The sequence below is a fragment of the Ochotona princeps genome, chromosome 21, assembly GCF_030435755.1.
Source record: "Ochotona princeps isolate mOchPri1 chromosome 21, mOchPri1.hap1, whole genome shotgun sequence".
NCBI lineage: Eukaryota > Metazoa > Chordata > Mammalia > Lagomorpha > Ochotonidae > Ochotona > Ochotona princeps.
Genome location: NC_080852.1, coordinates 41,595,344 through 41,614,062, shown reverse-complemented (window position 1 = coordinate 41,614,062; position 18,719 = coordinate 41,595,344). Strand labels below are relative to the sequence as shown.

The 18,719-nt window shown below is 55.1% G+C and overlaps 1 protein-coding gene across 4 annotated transcripts in view; it reads left to right on the top strand.

The window, feature by feature from the left end:
• The window catches only part of LOC101524153 (contactin-4), a 421,066-nt gene that overhangs the window by 322,601 nt on the left and 79,746 nt on the right, over positions 1-18,719 (top strand). For all 4 annotated transcript variants that reach the window (XM_004581271.2, XM_058678776.1, XM_058678775.1 and 1 more), the window contains 4 exons: positions 7,499-7,601; positions 10,463-10,647; positions 16,740-16,876; positions 18,527-18,656. In XM_004581271.2, coding sequence (XP_004581328.2) covers positions 7,499-7,601; positions 10,463-10,647; positions 16,740-16,876; positions 18,527-18,656 — 555 coding nt within the window. The remainder of the gene's footprint in view (positions 1-7,498; positions 7,602-10,462; positions 10,648-16,739; positions 16,877-18,526; positions 18,657-18,719) is intronic.

Genomic DNA, 18,719 nt, shown 5'->3' with positions numbered 1-18,719 from the left:
GTTCCAGGTGTGTGGTATGACAGGTTGTAGGAACAGTGCCAGGTGTGTGCGGTATGACAGGTTGTACTGTCAGACAGTGCCAGGTGTGTGCGGTATGACAGGTTGTACTGACAGTGCCAGGTGTGTGCGGTATGACAGGTTGTACTATCAGACAGTGCCAGGTGTGTGCGGTATGACAGGTTGTACTGACAGTGCCAGGTGTGTGCGGTATGACAGGTTGTACTATCAGACAGTTCCAGGTGTGTGCGGTATGACAGGTTGCACTAACAGTACCAGGTGTGTGTGTTATGACAGGTTGTACTAACAGTTCCAGGTGTGTGCGGTATGACAGGTTGTACTATCAGACAGTTCCAGGTGTGTGCGGTATGACAGGTTGTACTAACAGTACCAGGTGTGTGTGGTATGACGGGTTGTACTGACAGTGCTAGGCGTGTGCGGTATGACAGGTTGTACTAACAGTACCAGGTGTTTGCGGTGTGATGGGTTGTACTGACAGTGCCAGGCATGTGCGGTATGACAGGTTGCACTGACAGTTCCACCTTTGTTTTTGAAACACAAGCGAATGCTAACAGAGGAGGGCACCTGAGCGCTCTCCTACTGCTAGCCTACAAAGCTTTGAGGATTTTGAATCATTTTTCTCTTCTTTCTGCTTCTCTGAGGTTTATCATGCTGTTGCCCACAGAGCCTTTGGCTTTTGAATGGTATTTAGTAAAAGTGTTTCAGTCGGCTAGAACCGCCAGGAAGTTAACATCACCACGTTGTATGTCTGTATTTTCGGCGGAAGAAGGGAGCAGAGCGGAGATGTAAGACAAGGCAGTCCGGACGGCTCCTTGACGGCCTGGAACATGGCAGGCAGTGTGGGCCTTCCGAGCTGGTCAGTCCCATTCAGGCATGGGGCTAAGGTCCTCAGCTGGTCGCTTGGGAAGCTTCTTTGGGGTGTTTGCCCAGTGTTGCAACACAGGGAGTTTAACCTGATGTGATTTCAGCCCCAGGAGCCAACAGTCTTAGCAATATCCAAATGGGGAAAGGAGCTAAAGTTTCATTCTTCATTGTAATTATTATTGGCATTCCCAACAACATGGTTGCAGACTGAAGGGTTTGGAATGAAGAGGAAGCAGAAGCGTCCGCCCAGCTTGCCGCCTCTTATATACACCCTCAGCCGACGAGTACTCCTGGGCACCTGCCTTCCAGTTGTCTGTTGGGTGCCGAGAGCACGCCTGTCCTCCTGCGCATGCTCGGACCAAGGAGGTCCAGCAGGCCACGTGGGAGAGGGAAGAAAGCCAAAGCAGCTTGCTCCGGAGAGCACCCTTGCGGGCGAGTTCAAGTAGCCGCCGTCCCCTCTGGTCCAGCTCACACAGGAAAGCCGCAGAGGACGGTCTAACTCCTGGGGTCCTGCCACCTGCGCGGAGACCCCAGCGAAGCGCCAAGCTCCTCACTGCTGCCCGCCACAGCCCCCACTTGTGGGGCCAGCTAGGCAGTCACGGGGGTGGAAGATCTCTCACTCACTCCGTGTCTCTGTCTCTCCCTGCCCCCCGCCATGTGTCTCTCTCCCCACCCCACCCTGTGCGTCTGTCTTTCCCCTCCTCCATGTGTGCCTCACTCTCTCTAGCGCTCTCTCTTTCCCTTCCTCCCTCCCTCTGTTCCTCCATCCACCCCAGCCCACCTTTCAAATAAATATACATTTGTTTTAAGAAAAAAAAGTTTTAGGAATTCAGATCAGCCAGGGCTGTTCCGGTGAATGGCCGGGGTGCCTGTCTTCAGAGGGACCCTGCGGTTCTTGTTTGGACAGCACTGAGGGTGCTCACCTGCCGCAGTGGTCGCTCAGGGGGAGCTGCCATGGACGCAGGGGCCTCCTGTAAGCCAGGGCTGCACGCGAGGCTCGTCCACACCGCTCCGAGGCATGTGGAGGCCTGAACTCCCTGGTGGTGTAAGATGAGCAGAGTGGCCTTACAGGCCTTGTTTCTGAGGAGCTTGACAGGGAGGTTTTCCCAGTGGGCCGTTCTGAGCCATGGAGGTTGGCGAGCATCGCTCTGTGGCCCAGGTCAGCAGGTGCGGGGTCAGCGAGTGTGGCCACGTCTTCAACCTCCTGCTGCTAGCAGTGCACCCTGCTAATTGTGCTTCCGCAAGCACAGTGTGTGGCTGGTCCCTTTTCCAAGCTCGGGCGCTTCCTGTCTTTTATTAAAGTCTGTATTCTCACGGGCAGCAGGGCAGTTGGAAGGGGGGAGGGGGCCCAGGCCTCTGCCCCACCCCAGGCACAGTGGGTGGTTCCGCAGGGCTTACAGGAGGATTGCGGGCCTGAGTTCTTTGGGTAGAAGCAGAGCTCAGCCCCTGTGGAGGACGACTTGGAAGCGGGGAATGAAGCTGCTGCCCTTCCTCTGTTGTGCAGTTGCCTCTGCGCTCTGAAGAAAGGACAAGGAGAATGCGTTTCACGAATGTTTCTTCATGTGTAAAATCGTAGAGTCTCCTGATTAGAACTGAAAGTGCATGTCGTCTCTGTTGCAAATCACACCTTCCACACAGCAGGGACGGAACATTACTGCGTGAACCTTGTGAAATGACACAGGCATGTGAATGCACGTCATCGCGTTTGTTGTATGTGCTCCTTCCTTGGGTTACTTCCCCCCACTTCGCACTTTGAGGACTCTCACCCTGTGTCTCCCTCTCTCTGTAACTCTACTTCAAATAAACAGCAACAACAATATCTTTAAAAAGGCGGGGCGGCATTGTGGCAGAGTGGGTTAAGCTACTGCTTACAATGCAAACACGCCGTATGCTGCTGGCTCAAGTCCCAGCTGCTCTATTTCCTATCCAGCTCCCTGCAGATATGCCTGGGAAAGCAACAGAGGACTGTCCAAGGGCTTGGGGCCCTGCACCTGCATGGGAGACCTGGATGAGGCTCTCAGCTCCTGACCCAACCCTGGCCGTTGCAGCCAGATGGAAGTTTTTCTCTCTCTCTGTGTCTCTCTCCCCCTCCTCTTTCTCTGTAACTCTGCCATTCAAATACCTAAAAAGTAAATAGTTACAATTGGAGGCTAGAAGAGTTTTCAGAGCAGTCCTAGGGAGGCCCTGGTTCTCTGCCCATCCCCCCGGTCAGCACAGCAGCTGCGGGTTGAAGAAGGACAGGAAAAGTGTGGCTGCTTTCATGGGCCTTTCTGTTACTGAATGCAGAGAGAGAGATGGCAACCTTTGAATTTAATGCAGGAAGGAAAGGCCAAAATAGTTCAACTGAAGGAAATAATCAAATAAAAATATAGCCTGGGCCAGATGAAAACAGATTAAAACAGATTAAATGGAACAGTTCACAGGTGTTTCCCCCAAAAAGTTCCAAGCAGAATTGAAGAAAGTGTGTTTCTTCGTCTCCGTGACCCCGACACAAGCCCAGGCTTCCTGCACAATTGACCCAAGTGCACATGAAGCTGTGCCTGCCCAAGCTAATCTGCTCCTCTCTGTGCCGCAGCCGCTGCACCCAGAATTCACATCAGCACTCGCATTGCTGCTGGCACCGGGGCGGTCACTGCGTGTGAACCTGGACCACCCTCCGCAGGGGCAGGTGAACCTGCTGGCACCAGGGCGGTCACTGCGTGTGAACCTGGACTGCCCTCTGCAGGGGCATGTGAACAAGTGGGCACCAGGGCAGTCACTAGGCGTGAACCCAGACCGCCCTCCGCAGGGGCAGGTGAACCTGCGGGCACCAGGGCAGTCACTGGGCATGAACCCAGACCACCCTCCGCAGGACACAAGGTCAGTGTATGGGAGCACTCAGACAGAAGCCGCACAGCGATGCCACGACCTCTGTACCTGTCCTTTTTCCTAGTCCTGCTTCCAAGTTAGGATTTATCAAGATTCCAGGAAAACACAAACTCAGAGGACTTGCCATCCTCAAACAGGTGAACGTCTCCCGGGGAGATGCCTTGTGTGCAGAAGGCCATAAGGAAGACAGAAAACGGTGGGGCTGCAAGCAGGTGGCTGGAGTTTGTGCAATGTGTATGGCACAAGTCAGTTACTGAACGCCTCGTGAGAAAAGATGCCGCTGCAAAGGCAGCCCAGAGTCCAGCTGGGAGAAGGATGCACAGCCTGCTGCCCCGTGCCCACCATGGACCTGGGAGAAGGATGCGCAGCCTGCTGCCCCGTGCCCACCGTGGACCTGGGAGAAGGATGCACAGCCTGCTGCCCCGTGCCCACCGTGGACCTGGGAGAAGGATGCGCAGCCTGCTGCCCTGTGCCCACCATGGACCTGGGAGAAGGATGCGCAGCCTGCTGCCCCGTGCCCACCGTGGACCTGGGAGAAGGATGCACAGCCTGCTGCCCCGTGCCCACCGTGGACCTGGGAGAAAAATGCACAGCCTGCTGCCCTGTGCCCACCATGGACTGGAAGATGGATGCTGAGCACACGGGTGAGAACTGTTAGCTATGGGAAGTGACCAGGAGGCAGCACGGTGTGTAGTCAGAGCAGAAACATCTTGGAAATGGCAGCATGGGGTGGCGCCGCCGAGCTGAGACAAGAATCAAAACAGACTGCGTGGGTAAGAGACCCGGGAACAAGAGAAAGAGAAAGAGGAAAGCTTGACCTCAAGAAACCTGCATGAAAATGCTCACAGACCAGACTGCAGCTGCCACACTGTGGACGAAGCCTCTGCCTGTGGTACCGAAATCACAGAGGGCTGTGCACTGTCCCAGCTGCTCTACTTCCAACCCAGCTCGCTGTTAGTGTGCCTGGGAATGCAGCTGAGGATGACCCGGGGCCCCTGCCACCCTCATGGCAGAGCCGGGTGAAGCTCCAGGCTGCCAGCTCCAGCCCAGCCGGTCCTGCTTGGGTTATGTGGCCACTTGCAGAGAAAGCTGGGAGCTGAGACCTCTCTGTCCCTCCAGCTCTGCCTTTCAAATAAATAAATCTTAGACAGAAGAGAAAAGGAAGCTGTTGTATACAGAACAGAAAAGCAGAGTGTCATAAAGTACAGCTTGGCAGTGATGACTCCAGAAGCGACCCAGTTGCCCATCCGGTAGTTTCCCTGAGACGGAAAAGTTCCTGACCGCAGTGTCCCCAGTCAGAGACATCACAGACGGGATCAGCAGAGATGCAGTCACAGTCTGGAAGAGGAGGCCCCAACCCTGTGCGGTGGCTGTGCTCATGAGGAGAGATGGTAAGATAGACACACCCAGAGGACGCCCCATGGCAGCTACGGGAGTGGCAGCTACAGGCCAGGGGAACCGAGGACAGGGGCTACTCCTCGGGTGAGGGAGCGGTAGGGACAGTTCCTCCAGGGTCTCGGCAGGCGCCCCACGAGCTGCAGGAGAAGCCCTCTCTGGCCTGAGGCCCCTTAGCTGGTGACGGCCCAAGGAAGCCCAGACAGACAGCAGGTGGCTGTGTGTGACTGTGTGCTCCTCATCAGGAGGAATGACCCGCTGTGCATACGGCGCAGACCAGAGAGCAGAAGGCACGGAGCTGCGAGGAGAACGCGGACATGAAGGACCACATGGTGTCTGATTCCCTCTGTGGGGAAGGTCCTGCAGGGGCACACAGCCAAGCAGGGGTACTGTCCAGACGGTGCAGGCAGATTCCAGGCGGTTCATGCTCACCTGAAGGCACAGCGGAGATGGTGAGGACCGGGAGCTGGAGCTGTGAGGACCCGGAGCTGGAGCTCCAGACCCGCCCCTGGGCTGTGAGGACCCGGAGCTGGTGCTGTGAGGACCCGGAGCTGGTGCTGTGAGGACCCGGAGCTGAAGCTCCAGACCCGCCCCTGGGCTGTGAGGACCCGGAGCTCCTCACTGCAGCAACCACCTCACTGCCTTTGTGTGCCGCTCCAGTACCTCTGCCCCGGAGCTGGGCTGTGTGGGACATGCTTGTTGCTGGGTGTGGTTTTTAGAGCTGGACTGGGGGACACAACTTCCAGGTGGTGTTTCCAGCGAGAGAGAAGCTGGGGCGGCAGTTCTCACAGCATCGTGTGGCACCTGCGCTTTAACCAGATGTTCTTATCCGATTCTGACACCACACGCTGTAGTGCACACGTGATTTCCTGGGGGTGCGGAGCCCTCTCACCCAAGGCAATTTTTTTTTAATTATCAGAGTTTACAACCATATGCATAGCAATAAACTGTGAGCTCGCACCAGCACCAGTCTGCAGGTGTTTCTGGGAGGGGCTCAGCTTCACAGGCTGGCTGTTGGCAGCGTGGGAGGGAGTGGGTCTCCAGCTTCTCCCAGGTTACCTCAGTGCAGTACTCCAGGGCAGGCAGACCACAGCCAGGTGCAGGAGAACTCGGACTAAGGACACCACCACCGGATGATGGTCTGCGGCCACCTGCGCTGAGTGTGGGCAGAGCATTCCAACCTGGCTGCAGTAGCAGTTGGCACCCTGGGGGGTGAGGAAGCGGGGTCAGCCCCTGAAGATGCGTAGCCCTTCTGAGGCACAGCCATGCTGGCACAAGGACTAAAGGGAGGGGTTGCCTTCAAGCTGGAGGCTTGGGCTGGCTAGGGCTCCATTCTTGAGAGCTGAGCGTTTGGGAAGTTGCACTCTGTAATCCCAGAAGCACCTTTGAGATCCAGCACTCCCTCCTGCCAGTCTCGTACAGGAAACAAGCAATCAGGTTCGAGTTTGTGCTCGGGATGACAAACCGCATGGAGGCTGGGAGCTGGGCCTGGTGCAAACAGAGGGTGCACACCACACCCTGAGCCGCAGGTGGGAAACGGGAGGGATCGCCCCGCTCTGCTGCTCTCATGTGGCCCTTCCTTCTGAGTCCCTCAGCCTCCTCCTTGCCTAGCTGGGCCAGCAGGAAGCTGCCTGCCCAGAGAATCCCAGGCTCTCAACTGGCACAGCGGAATTAGAAATCATGGTTGAATAGGAGCCCACCCATTCAGGGCTGCAGAGGTGCCATAGCAGTCCAGGGGGCTTTGATGAGCCTTAGTTTGTAGCCATTAGCCCTGAGGCAAGGGCGTGGCTGTGCTGGCTAGCGATGCCCCTCCCAGGACACAGGGGCAGGTGGCTCTTGGTGTAAGCGTGTCATTGGCTAGATGTGACCCATGGTCACTTGCAGCAGTTGCCTCCTCTTGTCCTTTGTTCCAGCTGCTTCGGTTTGGAACAAAGATGCAGGCTGTGCTCTCACCCAAGTTTGCAGGATCGCGATGCGTCCACCTCGGCCGTCGAGGCGGACGTCACCTGGTGGCCACAGGATGGCTCCCCAGAGACCCAGTGCTCCAGGACAAAGCTTGTTTCAGTGCTATGACATGTGTCCTTTCATCTGCAGTGTGTTTCAGAAAGAAAGCATGGTGTGTCCCTGCTCGGTAGGACTTTCCTATCCTCTCTTCCCAAGAGCGTTTTGTTTTAGACTCAGCTGTGTACCTGGAGAGTGGAGTGTCGGATGGATGGCATGCTCCCACAGTTGAAGTATTCTGTAGGAGTGACAGGGAGAAGGACCGTGATGCCAGGACCAAGTGCCAGGCCCTGCCTGGAGCGGATGTGCGTCATGCAAAACCCCGAGGCTGAACGCCTGTGTTTCTTCCCAGGGGCCATGGGCGAATACGAGCCCAAGATAGAGGTGCAGTTCCCAGAAACGGTGCCGACGGCCAAGGGCGCAACAGTCAAGCTGGAGTGCTTCGCCTTAGGAAAGTAAGTTCCCAGTGCACACCCACTGCCCGTCCCGTCCCCCTCCAGCACTTGCAGGTGGGGTGCTGCTCCCCTCATGCTCGGTGCACAGCGGTGGTCTGCGGTGACTAAGAGGCGAGACTGGGCTCTTGCTTGTCTTTCTTTCTCTGCGCATCTGATTCTGGCTTCGTCCTGGGAGCGGGGGCAGGCAATGGCTCAAGTAGGATCGTACAGGCACAATCGACGGTGCTGCGAAGGGCTCGGGCGATGCTGGGGAAGTACTCTGTGGCCTGCCTGACCCAGGGGGACAGGAAAACAGGGGTCATTGTTGGAGGCACAGTCAGACTGCTGTCTGGGAGGACTGGACTTGCCCGCGGCACCAGTGTACAAAGGAGGCTGCAGAGGTTGCCTGCAGTGCTTTGTGAAAAGCGAATCTCTGGCCTGTCCTTATTGAGTCACGTTATTCTCCTTAGAGCTGGGCAGCTCCTGAGAGCCCCTCGGGAGTCCCTGTTGCCTACAGCTGCCTGGAAACTACATACGACCCCTCAGTTGAGCTGGGTTCTCCTTAGAGGGGCAGCAGAGGAGCCGGGTAGCTTTGTATGGAGTGACAGCCAGTTCGCCAGGCATTCCCGTGGCCAGTGACTGGCAAGAAGGTTGGGGATGTTCATGTGGTCCACACAGGCCAACAACCTGGTCAGCCCTTGCCACCCAACCCCGTCCAGCTGTGGAGCTTGCACAGGGAATGCCCATGCCATGAGCCACCCATCACAAGGCCACTGCAGGCAGGACTCACATGGAGAACGCCCAGTCCGTGAGCCACACAAATCACAAGGCCACCACAGGCAGAACTCACAGGGGGAACGCCCATGCCATGAGCCACGCATCACAAGGCCACCACAGGCAGGACTCACACAGGGAACGCCCAGTCTGTGAGCCACGCATCACAAGGCCACTGCAGGCAGGACTTGAGATTCAATCTACAGCAGCCTGTTTGCAAATTGCTGATTGCATTGGCCCGTGAATGATGCTCGCACTCTCCTTACAGGCCTTGGCGCAGGACAGGCTCCCCACCCAAGCCACATTGCCTCGAAATTCCTGTCCCCAGCCTGTGGACTGCACTGATGACACTCATTTGTGTTAGAACGCAGTCTGATTTCCAGCTCTTTGACACCTGCAGCAAGCACGCAGGAAAGACGCTGTCTTCCACACTTTGCTTCTAGCTCTGCTGAAGGGGTTCCTTTGGTTCTGGTACATTTCCAAGCCATGGCAGTGGCAGCTCTGGTCACTAGCCTCACCTCGTACTATACAGCAGTGTGTGGATTCTGCTTTCATGTACCGAAAACTTACTACCTTCAATAAATCACAGCCAGCCGTAGGACTGAATGCTGCACAGGCACTAAGAGCCGGGTTGTAAAACAGCATGTAACACCTAGAACATGCCTGCTTTATTGGTAAGAGGAGCAGCAGACTGCAGACAATGTAATGTGGTCCCTCTTTTTCAAGTGTGTGTGTGTGTGTGTGTGTGTGTGTGTGTGTGAGATCAGTGGAGAGCACAGAGAGCATATGTAAGAAGAACTGGTAGTGATGTTGCATCGTAGATTCTGGCCCTAGACTGAAGCTGAAGCCCCGGGCCGTGCACACCTGCCTGTGCCCAGGTGGCCTCAGGAGGGCTGTCTCTGAGCAGTGCACCTGCTCAGGTGCCCACGCCCTTTCTGGAGTTAGCTTGTATCTTATGAACTTGAATTCTTATAAAAGCAATATGATGGAGTTGATGGCTTTGACTATTTTAAATTGCATCTTAGATCCCTCAAGATTAGCAGGTCTTCAGCCCAATTACTTCTTTGTGAAGTAATTCCTTTATGTAAAAATGGTAAGTCACGCCGCCCCTGCTCGGAAGTGGGTGCTGCAGCGTGTGCTCGGCTCGGTGGGCCATCGCTCTGCAGCCTTGATGCTGCTCCCAGAGAGATGGTGTGCACCTGTCAGAGTGGAGGTGCAAGCACACAGGCCGCCCTTCTTTCTGTCTCTCACTGTTCCAAGTCAAATTTCCTCAAACGATACCTTCCCTCCTTCCTCCCCTCTGAACCCACACCATGGTGGTCAGCAGTATCCAGACAGCAATGCAAGGGGAGAACATGTGAAGGGCCCGTGGCAATGGAGGCTGGAGGAGCCTCCGGGAACCCTGCCTAGGTTATGTCCCCCAGCTCGTATGAGCTCAGTGTCCCTGCTCTCATTGGCTCAACAGGGTATTTCTCCAGGAGGGCCCTGGCATTGCTGGTACCTGGGACTTAGAAAGGCAGGGTTGCTCTTGCGTGTTGCTGATGGCATCCGTCAGCTCTGTGGCAGTGCCTGTGCCTGAGCCGTCAGATAAGCTGGCCTCACCCACTTCTCTGGGCTCAGTGCGGAGGCAAGCATCGAGGCTGGGCCTCCAGAGTGGTGTCAGCCGTGTAGGTGTCACCCCTGGGACCCAGGGAGAGTGGTCCAGGCAGCAGAAGACACGAGCCCCGGGAGCCCAGGTTCTGAGCGCCTGAGCCTGGGCACAGATGTGTTTGTTCTGCCTGTGCCAACTCCGAGACACCGTCAGGCTGCCAAGCAAGGAAGAGGCTTCCCTTCATGGGAGGAATGGCCGGCCACACGTGTGCATCCATACTTTCATTTTGACATGTGTGTACTAACGAAAATAAGCACATGAAAAGATCTTTTTTGAAGGGTAATATTGCATGGAGGATGCATCACATTATTGAAGGGGAAGAGGTTACTGTGACTGAGTCAAGTTCTCGGAACTGTGGCTGGGGGCGAAGCCCAACAGCAGGAGGGGCTTGGGCAGGCCGTGGTCAGTGTCCAGCTCCCGGGCATGTGGCCCACCGCTTTGCTGTTCTTGCTCTCAGCCCAGTACCAGCCATTAGCTGGCGAAGAGCTGATGGAAAGCCCCTGACGAGGAAGGCTCGGAGACACATGTCCAACGGGATCCTTGAAATCCCCAACTTCCAGCAGGAGGACGCCGGGCTGTATGAGTGCGTGGCGGAAAATTCCCGAGGCAAGAACGTCGCACGGGGCCAGCTGACTTTCTACGGTAAGTCTGTGACCCCAGCCCGCCCCTCACAGAGCGACACAGCTTCCTGGCACCACAGGTTTGCTCGGAAGGGCCATGCCGGCATCGGCCTGGCCATGAGGGCGGTGGGCATCCAGGAAGGGACGAGGCTGATGGCTGCGGCCTGACGTGCGTAGGGATGCCCCTGCAGCAAACCTGACTCAGGATCATTTGTCAACCCTGCTCCTGGCTTATGTGCTGGTTCCTACAATGCCAGTGCTTGTCTCGGATTTTCATCCGGGGCTGTGTTAAGTCGCTGTGGCTGCTCCCGTTGGGTGGCAAGCGCTCGCGGCATTGTGAACATTGCAAAATGCGCACTGTCCAAATTTAGCTCTTCCCAGGCGGGGGGAAGGCCTGGTTCCCTGCCCCAAAGAAGCATGTGCAGCTGCTCCCAGGCCAGCGATAACAAGGCGTAGTTCCAGGGTCAGCCGGTCTCACACGGCCACTGCCAACCTCTCCCGGAAACCCTGTTGGGGCATCGATTCGGTGTCCACAGGTGACTTTCACTGGATGGGTGTCTGGAAGACAAATTGAATTCTGCCAAATTGGAACCTGCTCGCGCCCCATCTGCCTGGAGCAGAGAACAGAAATATTACAGATTGGTAATTATTCAGGAGCAGTTTAAACACACAGCGACCCCTGTTACAATGATGGGAATGGGTCCTTGGGTAAGTTGCTGCAAAAAGCTTCACATGCCCCTCTTAGGTCTTGCAAGGAACGACACCATGAAGAATCTACTCATTTCCATCAGTTCTTCCAGAGCTGTTTGCTTTGTAGACATGGCCCTGAGAACTGTATTCAGTTATCATGTAGGATACATAAGGGCTTGGCTTGAAAGAACCAGGAGGCAATTTCCAGGAGCAGCCTTCTGACACCTCCCCCGGGGCGCCTCCCCACCCTGGACGCACAGCTCTGCAGCGGAACAGGAGGCGACTTTTGAAATGTTCTTGGTGTGCGGGACAGTGACACGGATGCTGGAGTTAGCCTTGCCAAGTGACAGCCATGATGTCTCCTTGCTCTTCCAGGGAGTGTGGCGATTGCTATCCTGTCTGATTGGTTGACAGGAGACGCACCAGCTAGCCAGTGTGAGATAGGGAGGTTGCAGGCCAGCAGGTGGCACGGGCAGGGGGCTGGAGCTGCTGTGTGTCCTGGCTCATGGGGTGTGGGTTAGGAGCCGTCCGAGTAGCCAGGTGCCTGGGCCCTGTTTTGCTCTGTCTTGCTGCTTGAACAGACAGTGTCAGCCATCCCCGCACAGCATTTGAGTTGCTTGAGGCCTCACACTATCCCGATCTCGTAAACGAAGCTTCCTACTTTGACTGTGTTAGGGAAGAAGGGGTGCGCAGTGTGGGTCCCCCAAACAGGTCAGCGGCCCACACGGGCATAAGTGACCACTGCCACCATGATGAAGGGCGCTCCTGCCCTGGACGTGTGCCCATAGTGCTGCTCCATTACACAGACCAGAGCGGACAGCCTGCCCGAGCTCCACCATGGCACTTGGCTGCTGCATCTGCCTGCGCTTGTCTGTGTCTCGGTGAACACCGTGCTGCCAGCACAGACAGTCCCGGCTCTGTGCTCACCGAAGAGCTTCATTACAGCCCATGCGCTGCTGTCATGTTTTTCCGTCTGGCTTTTCTGAGGCCCAGCCGCCTGTATCACGGAACGAAATGGATTGTTGTAATTACAGTCGTTGTTTAGGCCCCGGGGGTGGGAGGGAGCAGTCACTTACCTGTCAATGAGAAATGTTCTGTCTTTCTGGACTGGACCATCAGTTTCTTATGGCGTTTCCATGTGCTACGCCTGGGAATTCCACTCGCTGGGCTGGGTTTAGAACCATGCTTGCTTGTGTTTGCTGCTAAGTCACTCACTCCAGCTGTATGCTCAACAGCCTTCAGCTTTTGTGCTCCTCCCCAGGCCGGACACAGGGCCTGCCCTGTTCTTGTGGCCCAGAAGGCCTTGCTGCTTCTCCCAGAGGCTGCTGAGTGTCAGTCCCTTGCTGCCATCTTCCCAGAGTCCAGACCGCAGAAGCCCCCATGGCTCAGCATGTCCACCAGAGTCCTGGCTTGGGTCCAGCTCTAGTGGTGCGTGCTGTTCGTGTCCAGCAGGCGAGAAGAACCCATTGTTCCTGCTGTGACCCATATTGCCCAGCCTCCCTTTCAGGTCTTCCTAAACATCAGAAGCCTCCTTCAAATAGCCCTGTTTTCAGAGCTTCGGCTGAGAGCATGTGAGAGCCACATCTCCTCTGCCTTGCCCCCGGTGCCTCCTTGCTCACGTGCCGGAAGTTCAACTCAGCTGTGGCTTTAAGGAGGTGAGAGATCAGACCGAGAAGCAGGCATGGATGAAGTACAAATCTACAGCCGGTCCAGGCAGCCACGGTCCAGCTAGTCCAAGAGGTACACTCAAGGCTAGAGGTCACCACAGCGACATCAGGAGAAGCTTCAGACGGCAGCAAGTGCAGCCTGCCCCATTTGAGACGAGAACACTCAGGCAGGCTGTCCCCAGGCTGTTCATGCCACACCAGTGGCGGTGACAGAGTGCTGCTCGGGTGCCCAGCTTTATCAGAAAGTCGCCAGGCCTCAGCAAGGCTGCTCCCTTGGGGTGGGGCTCTGCTGAAGGGGGGAGGGGTGGAGCTGATGCGTGTCGAGCTGGGGTCACTGGATCCTGCTCTAAAATGCAGCATGTGTCCCGGGTGTGTCCCGGAAAGCCACTGGAGAAAGGGGACCAGTAAGAGGGACCAGTGATCACACTTTGGAAGACTGGGAAGCTACGGACACTCTGTCCACCCTGAGGACGCGGGACTTGAGGCAAACAGAAGGTCTAGGTGACTGTTGAAGGCAGACAAGGCCCAGGTTGGTGACCAGGAAAGCGTGCCCTCCACCGGTGGCTGGTCCACATGGGCCGGGGGCTGCCTGAGGCAGGACCACCAGCACACATCCTGGGGGGCGCTCACCTTCTCCGGAATCATGCGGATAACCGGAAAGCACGGGCTGTCTTTGTAATGGTGGTATTTCCAGGATTGGGGTCACTGTATCCTTCCTCTTAGATGTTTTAATTTCTAGGGTGCAAGGTCTGTTGCCTTGTCTTGCTTTTGGAAAATTGGACAGCCAGGTACTCCTGAGAATTGTCTGACCCACTGAGTTCAAATTATATCTGCTTGCAATATAAATTATTATTGGAGACAATGTTTGCAGGGCCAGAAATGCACCAGCATCGATTGAGGTTGTCTCTGGCAGATACTGAGTAAAAGACTGAAATGAAGAGTGGTTCATCTGTCCAGGGACCCACAGGGTCACGGGGGCATGCCCCAGCCAGCCATTTAACCTGCTATTTTATTTTGTAGTCTGAGGCAAAACTCAGGTGTCGCAGGGACTAGACGTTTCTATTCAAACCTTGAAGGAACACAAATGCCTGGAAAAGATGGCTTTGTCCTAATGCCAGGGGCTTCTGAAAGGCAGATCTGTACAGAGCAGGAGAGACAGAGAGAGGGCTCTTGCATCCAATGGTTCACTCTCCAAATGGCTACAACAGCCAGCGCTGAGCTGAGCCAAGGCTGGGAACCACGAGCTTTCTCCTGGCCTCCCACGTGGCACAGGGGCCCAAGGCCTTGGGCCGTCCTCTGCTGCTTTCCCAGGCCGTAAGCAGAGAGCTGGATGGGAAGTAGAGTACCTGGGACATGAGTCAGTGTCCATATGAGATGCCAGTGCTTGTAGGTAGAGGATCAGCCTGATATGCCACCACGCCAACCGTTAATCTGTGGTTTTTTAAAATTTAGTTTTGTTTGGGATCTGCTTGCAAACATTACCCAATAAAGGCATTTAGAAATGTCCCCAAGATGACGTAACTGAGCCAACCTCACCAGTCTTTCTTCAGTGCCAGGAATCAAGAGTATGTGGAGCCTCAATACTGAGTGGTAGATACACATGCCAGAAAACAAAGACGGTGCCTGATGGTGGCTCACAAATCCTGAGCTCGCTCTGGATTCTACCCTGGCCAGCATGAATAACGCCCTCTGGGCACCTTGACCCCTGGGTCCCTGAGGCAGGAAGGAGCCCTAAGCTCACACTCTGTCCTCCTTAGGTCCTCTCAGAAATCCCCCCGAGGCCCGGCCCTATGTGCCCTGCTCTTCAGATGTGCGGTTCTGTTTCCAGCCTTCTGTAGCTTTGAAAGAAGGCGGTGAGTCAGCCCAGGTGTTCCAGCAGATCCGTGACATTGAAATCTCTGTCTCCTCATGTGGGTTTGATGTTTCCTTTTTGAACTTCAGCTTGACATTGCTTCACAAGTTCAATTTGCCCTTCTACAGTTTTTTCCCTCACTCCTTTTCAAAAGTTTGACTTTGCTGTTAATATTCCACACAGAGCTCTGTGGCTTTTTTGTTGTTGTTTTCTTTGTTTTCATGGGCTCTGTAGGGGGTGAATATTCAGCAGGTTGAATCTGAAATCAGGCACCCGGCTGCCGCCAGCCCTATGTGGGCTCCACGCAGGATTCTCCAGGCAGGGCCCTGGGCAGATGGTGCCTTTGGAGTTTGCTTTGCCTCAGCAGCAGGGAGCTGCAGGTCCAGGAATGGAGGTCACAGCCCCTCCTCCGAGTTAATACTTTGTGGTGTTATAACTTTAGTTTTGAAGTTGAACCTTCCGGCTGCCCCTCCTGGGCAGCCCTGCGTCAACCTCATCTGTAGTGATGGAACCATGGCATTTGTCCAAGGACACGGAGACCTCTGCTGGCGAAGCGGCTTGCTGGGTTTGCCCCGCTCTGTTTGGCATTGAGAGGGAACACTATGGGGCTGTCGTTGTCCTTTGAATTAACCCTGGAGGAGTAGCTGAGTGATGACCTGGAGTGAAAGTGGCCACACACATGCCAAGGGTTTGCAGTAGCATCTTCTAATTCAGGCTGAGCGTCAGCGGTGATCACTGTGCTTGCATTAGCACATTTTACTGTGGAAATCCCCGGAGCAGGTGACGTTCCAGAGCAGAGCCCTGCTTATCTTTTGCGTGAGATTATCCACCTAGATATGTTCACCATTATCCTTAACTGCTTGCCGCTTGCTGGAGGGGCCCTGGGATCCGTGAGGACTTTGGCTTTTACGGAAGGTGGAATTAGCACTGCCTTTTTGTTCACTGAGAATAAGGAAACAATGCATGGGCGGGCGGTAGCGGAGTGGACACTGCGTTGGCCTGGAGGCCACCAGATTGGCAGGCAGCAGGAGCCCCTCAAATAACGTGGTGTCCAGGGCAGACAATGGCCCATCCGTGTGGAACACCCCTATTATAAACAGCAGACAGGCAGCAGACAGGCAGCCCCAGACCTTACCCACACAATGTGGCTGTGAAGTGCAGTACAAAGGTTCATAGAATTCTTTTGGTGCAAAATGTTTGAAATCCAAGCGTAATGGTTTTTTATGATACACATTTTTCATGAGCTTTTATTCTAAAAGTTCTCGTCGTTAGAAACAGGCTAAGCTGTTCAAAGAAAGCAGGCATAAAAACCCAGCAGCTTAAAGGAGAAGTGGTTTTCTCTCCCCCATCATCTCTCTAAATGCAGACAGATGGAGCTGCCCGGTACTCCACAAGGACTCAGGGTCCCAGGCGGCGGCTCAGCTCTTCCGCTGGGGGCAGCTTCCCCCGCACACATACAACCTGAGTCCAAGGCTGTGTCACTTGGCAGTGTTCCCAGCCTGGGTGGCAGGTGTCCCGGGTGAGTCCCTGCAAGGGGGCCCTCCCCACTTAGGCACACCACAGTGGCATGACTGTCACACAGGGGTGCAGAGGGCAGAGGACTCTGGGGAAAGTAGTGCGGCTGGGGGCAGGGAGATCTTGGGGACAGCAGTGCTAGTCAAGGCAGGAGGACAGGCAGCTTTGCCACACGGGGAATGGCATTTTTGTCCATTCTGGCCTCAGGAATTAGGAGACAGCACCACAGACCAGACAGACACGATGCTCGGAGTCGGGGACCATTTACCCGGCCATGTTCTGTACATCTCAAGAAAGAATTTGATGAGGAGCCCTTTGATTGCAGACGATAAAAATAGATTGAACATTCGCTGAATCTACACCTTTTCTTTACTTTTTGAACTTTTCCAGCTCAACCTAATTGGATTCAAAAACTAAGTGACATCCACGTGGCCATGGAGGAGAATGTCTTTTGGGAATGCAGAGCTAACGGCAGGCCCAAGCCTACTTACAGGTGGCTCAAAAACGGCGTACCACTCTTAACTCGGGTAAGCAAGTGGCTGGGTGGTGTAACCTAATGTGGTGTTTGATGCAGCCTCACTGCTCTGGAGGTGGATAAATGGCAAGTTGCTTCCAAAGCAATGCATTATAGGGTCCAGCAGAGCAGCCGCTGGGTGGGCAGTGTCCACCCCTGCACTGTAGGGTCCAGCAGAGCAGCCGCTGGGTGGGCAATGTCCGCCTTAAGGCTCAGCCCTGTACAGGTCAGCTTTTGTATCAGAGCTTTGGTCAACAAAGGTGGACCGCCACATCTTCCAGCGGCTGCCAGAAAGTGGCCCTAGATTTTGGCACATCCTGGGATCTTTCAGGCAGAAAGTACTCTGAGACCTCATGGCAGTGCCCGTGCACACACGGGTCCTGGAGGGAACGCTCAGGATGAGGTACCATTATATACAATCTGGTATTTCCTACCACGTGTGTTACCCCTGCTAAGCCTCGAGTATTAGCTCAACTTTGGCATTTTCCTCAGGCCCCAGGTAAAGAGCCAGACCTTCAAGCACAGCTACGCTCCTCTGTGGACCACCGAGGGAACATTTTACTGTCCCCAGCACTGACCCATACCGGAGCATGCCCCTAACCGTCCGCTTCTCTCATGTACAGAGGAAGTACTCAAGGGAGGCTGGCCCTGATGTGGTTAGAGCACATAAGGTCGAGCCCAAGCAGCTGGACCCCCAGTGCTGGACCCCAAGCCCACAGGCAGCAGCTTGACCCCCCCAATACTGGACCCCAAGCCCACAGGCAGCAGTTGGACTCCCCAGTGCTGGACCCCAAGCCCACAGGCAGCAGCTTGACCCCCCCCGTACTGGACCCCAAGCCCACAGGCAGCAGCTGGACTCCCCAGTGCTGGACCCCAAGCCCACAGGCAGCAGCTGGACCCCCCCCAGTGCTGGACCCCAAGCCCACAGGTAGCAGCTGGACCCCAAGCCCACAGGTAGCTGCGCCCCTCCCCTCTGCACTTCCAGTGGCCAGTGCCATGACGCAGAGCGGAGCCCCTTCCTGTGTGTGGAGAGGCATGTGTGAGCCGTGTCCTCGGGCACTGCCTAGTGAGGGCTTCCTGTGTGTTCCAACTTTGTTTCCTCCGGCGGCTGCCAGCAGATGGTCCTCAGCTTCAATCACGCCACAGATAGCAATAAAGTCAGGAAACATTAAATTATTAATACTGAAATTTTTATAGTAAACGTCCGCTGATATTAATTATTTGCCTCCAAGATGAATACAATCCTATTAACCTTCAGAGTGTCATCTGCTTGTCATTTGAGTGTCTCAATTCCTCTGAACGGTAAAGCTGCTCGCATCTCCAGCCTCTGCCCACAGTTAACGCCAAGCCTGGGAGTACAAAGCATTTGGAATTTCAAGTTTGTTCAGAGGAGATATTAATCTGAATAGCTTCACTGTTAAATCAATGAGGACTCAAGAGACCCTGCTATTTAAATTCCATTTACTGACTCATCTACTGGGCGTTGCATTTAGCGGCTGACCTGCCACAAGTGCAGCTGACAGATAAACATTCCACGTTATGTAAATTGGCTGGATGATGGCTCTTGCTTCCCATTAAGTCCCGAGATGGAGCTCATAGCAGAATCGCCTTCGGGTTGCCGTCGTGGAAGGTCACTGTCTCTCTGCCCCGCTTTCTTGCACAGGACAGAATTCATATCGAGCAAGGAACACTCAACATAACCGTGGTGAACCTGTCCGACGCGGGCATGTACCAGTGCGTGGCAGAGAACAAACACGGGGTCATCTTCTCCAACGCAGAGCTGGGTGTTCTAGGTGAGTCCTCACACGTGAGGGGAGAGGCAGCAGCCCCTGCCATCACAGAATGGACTTGGGATT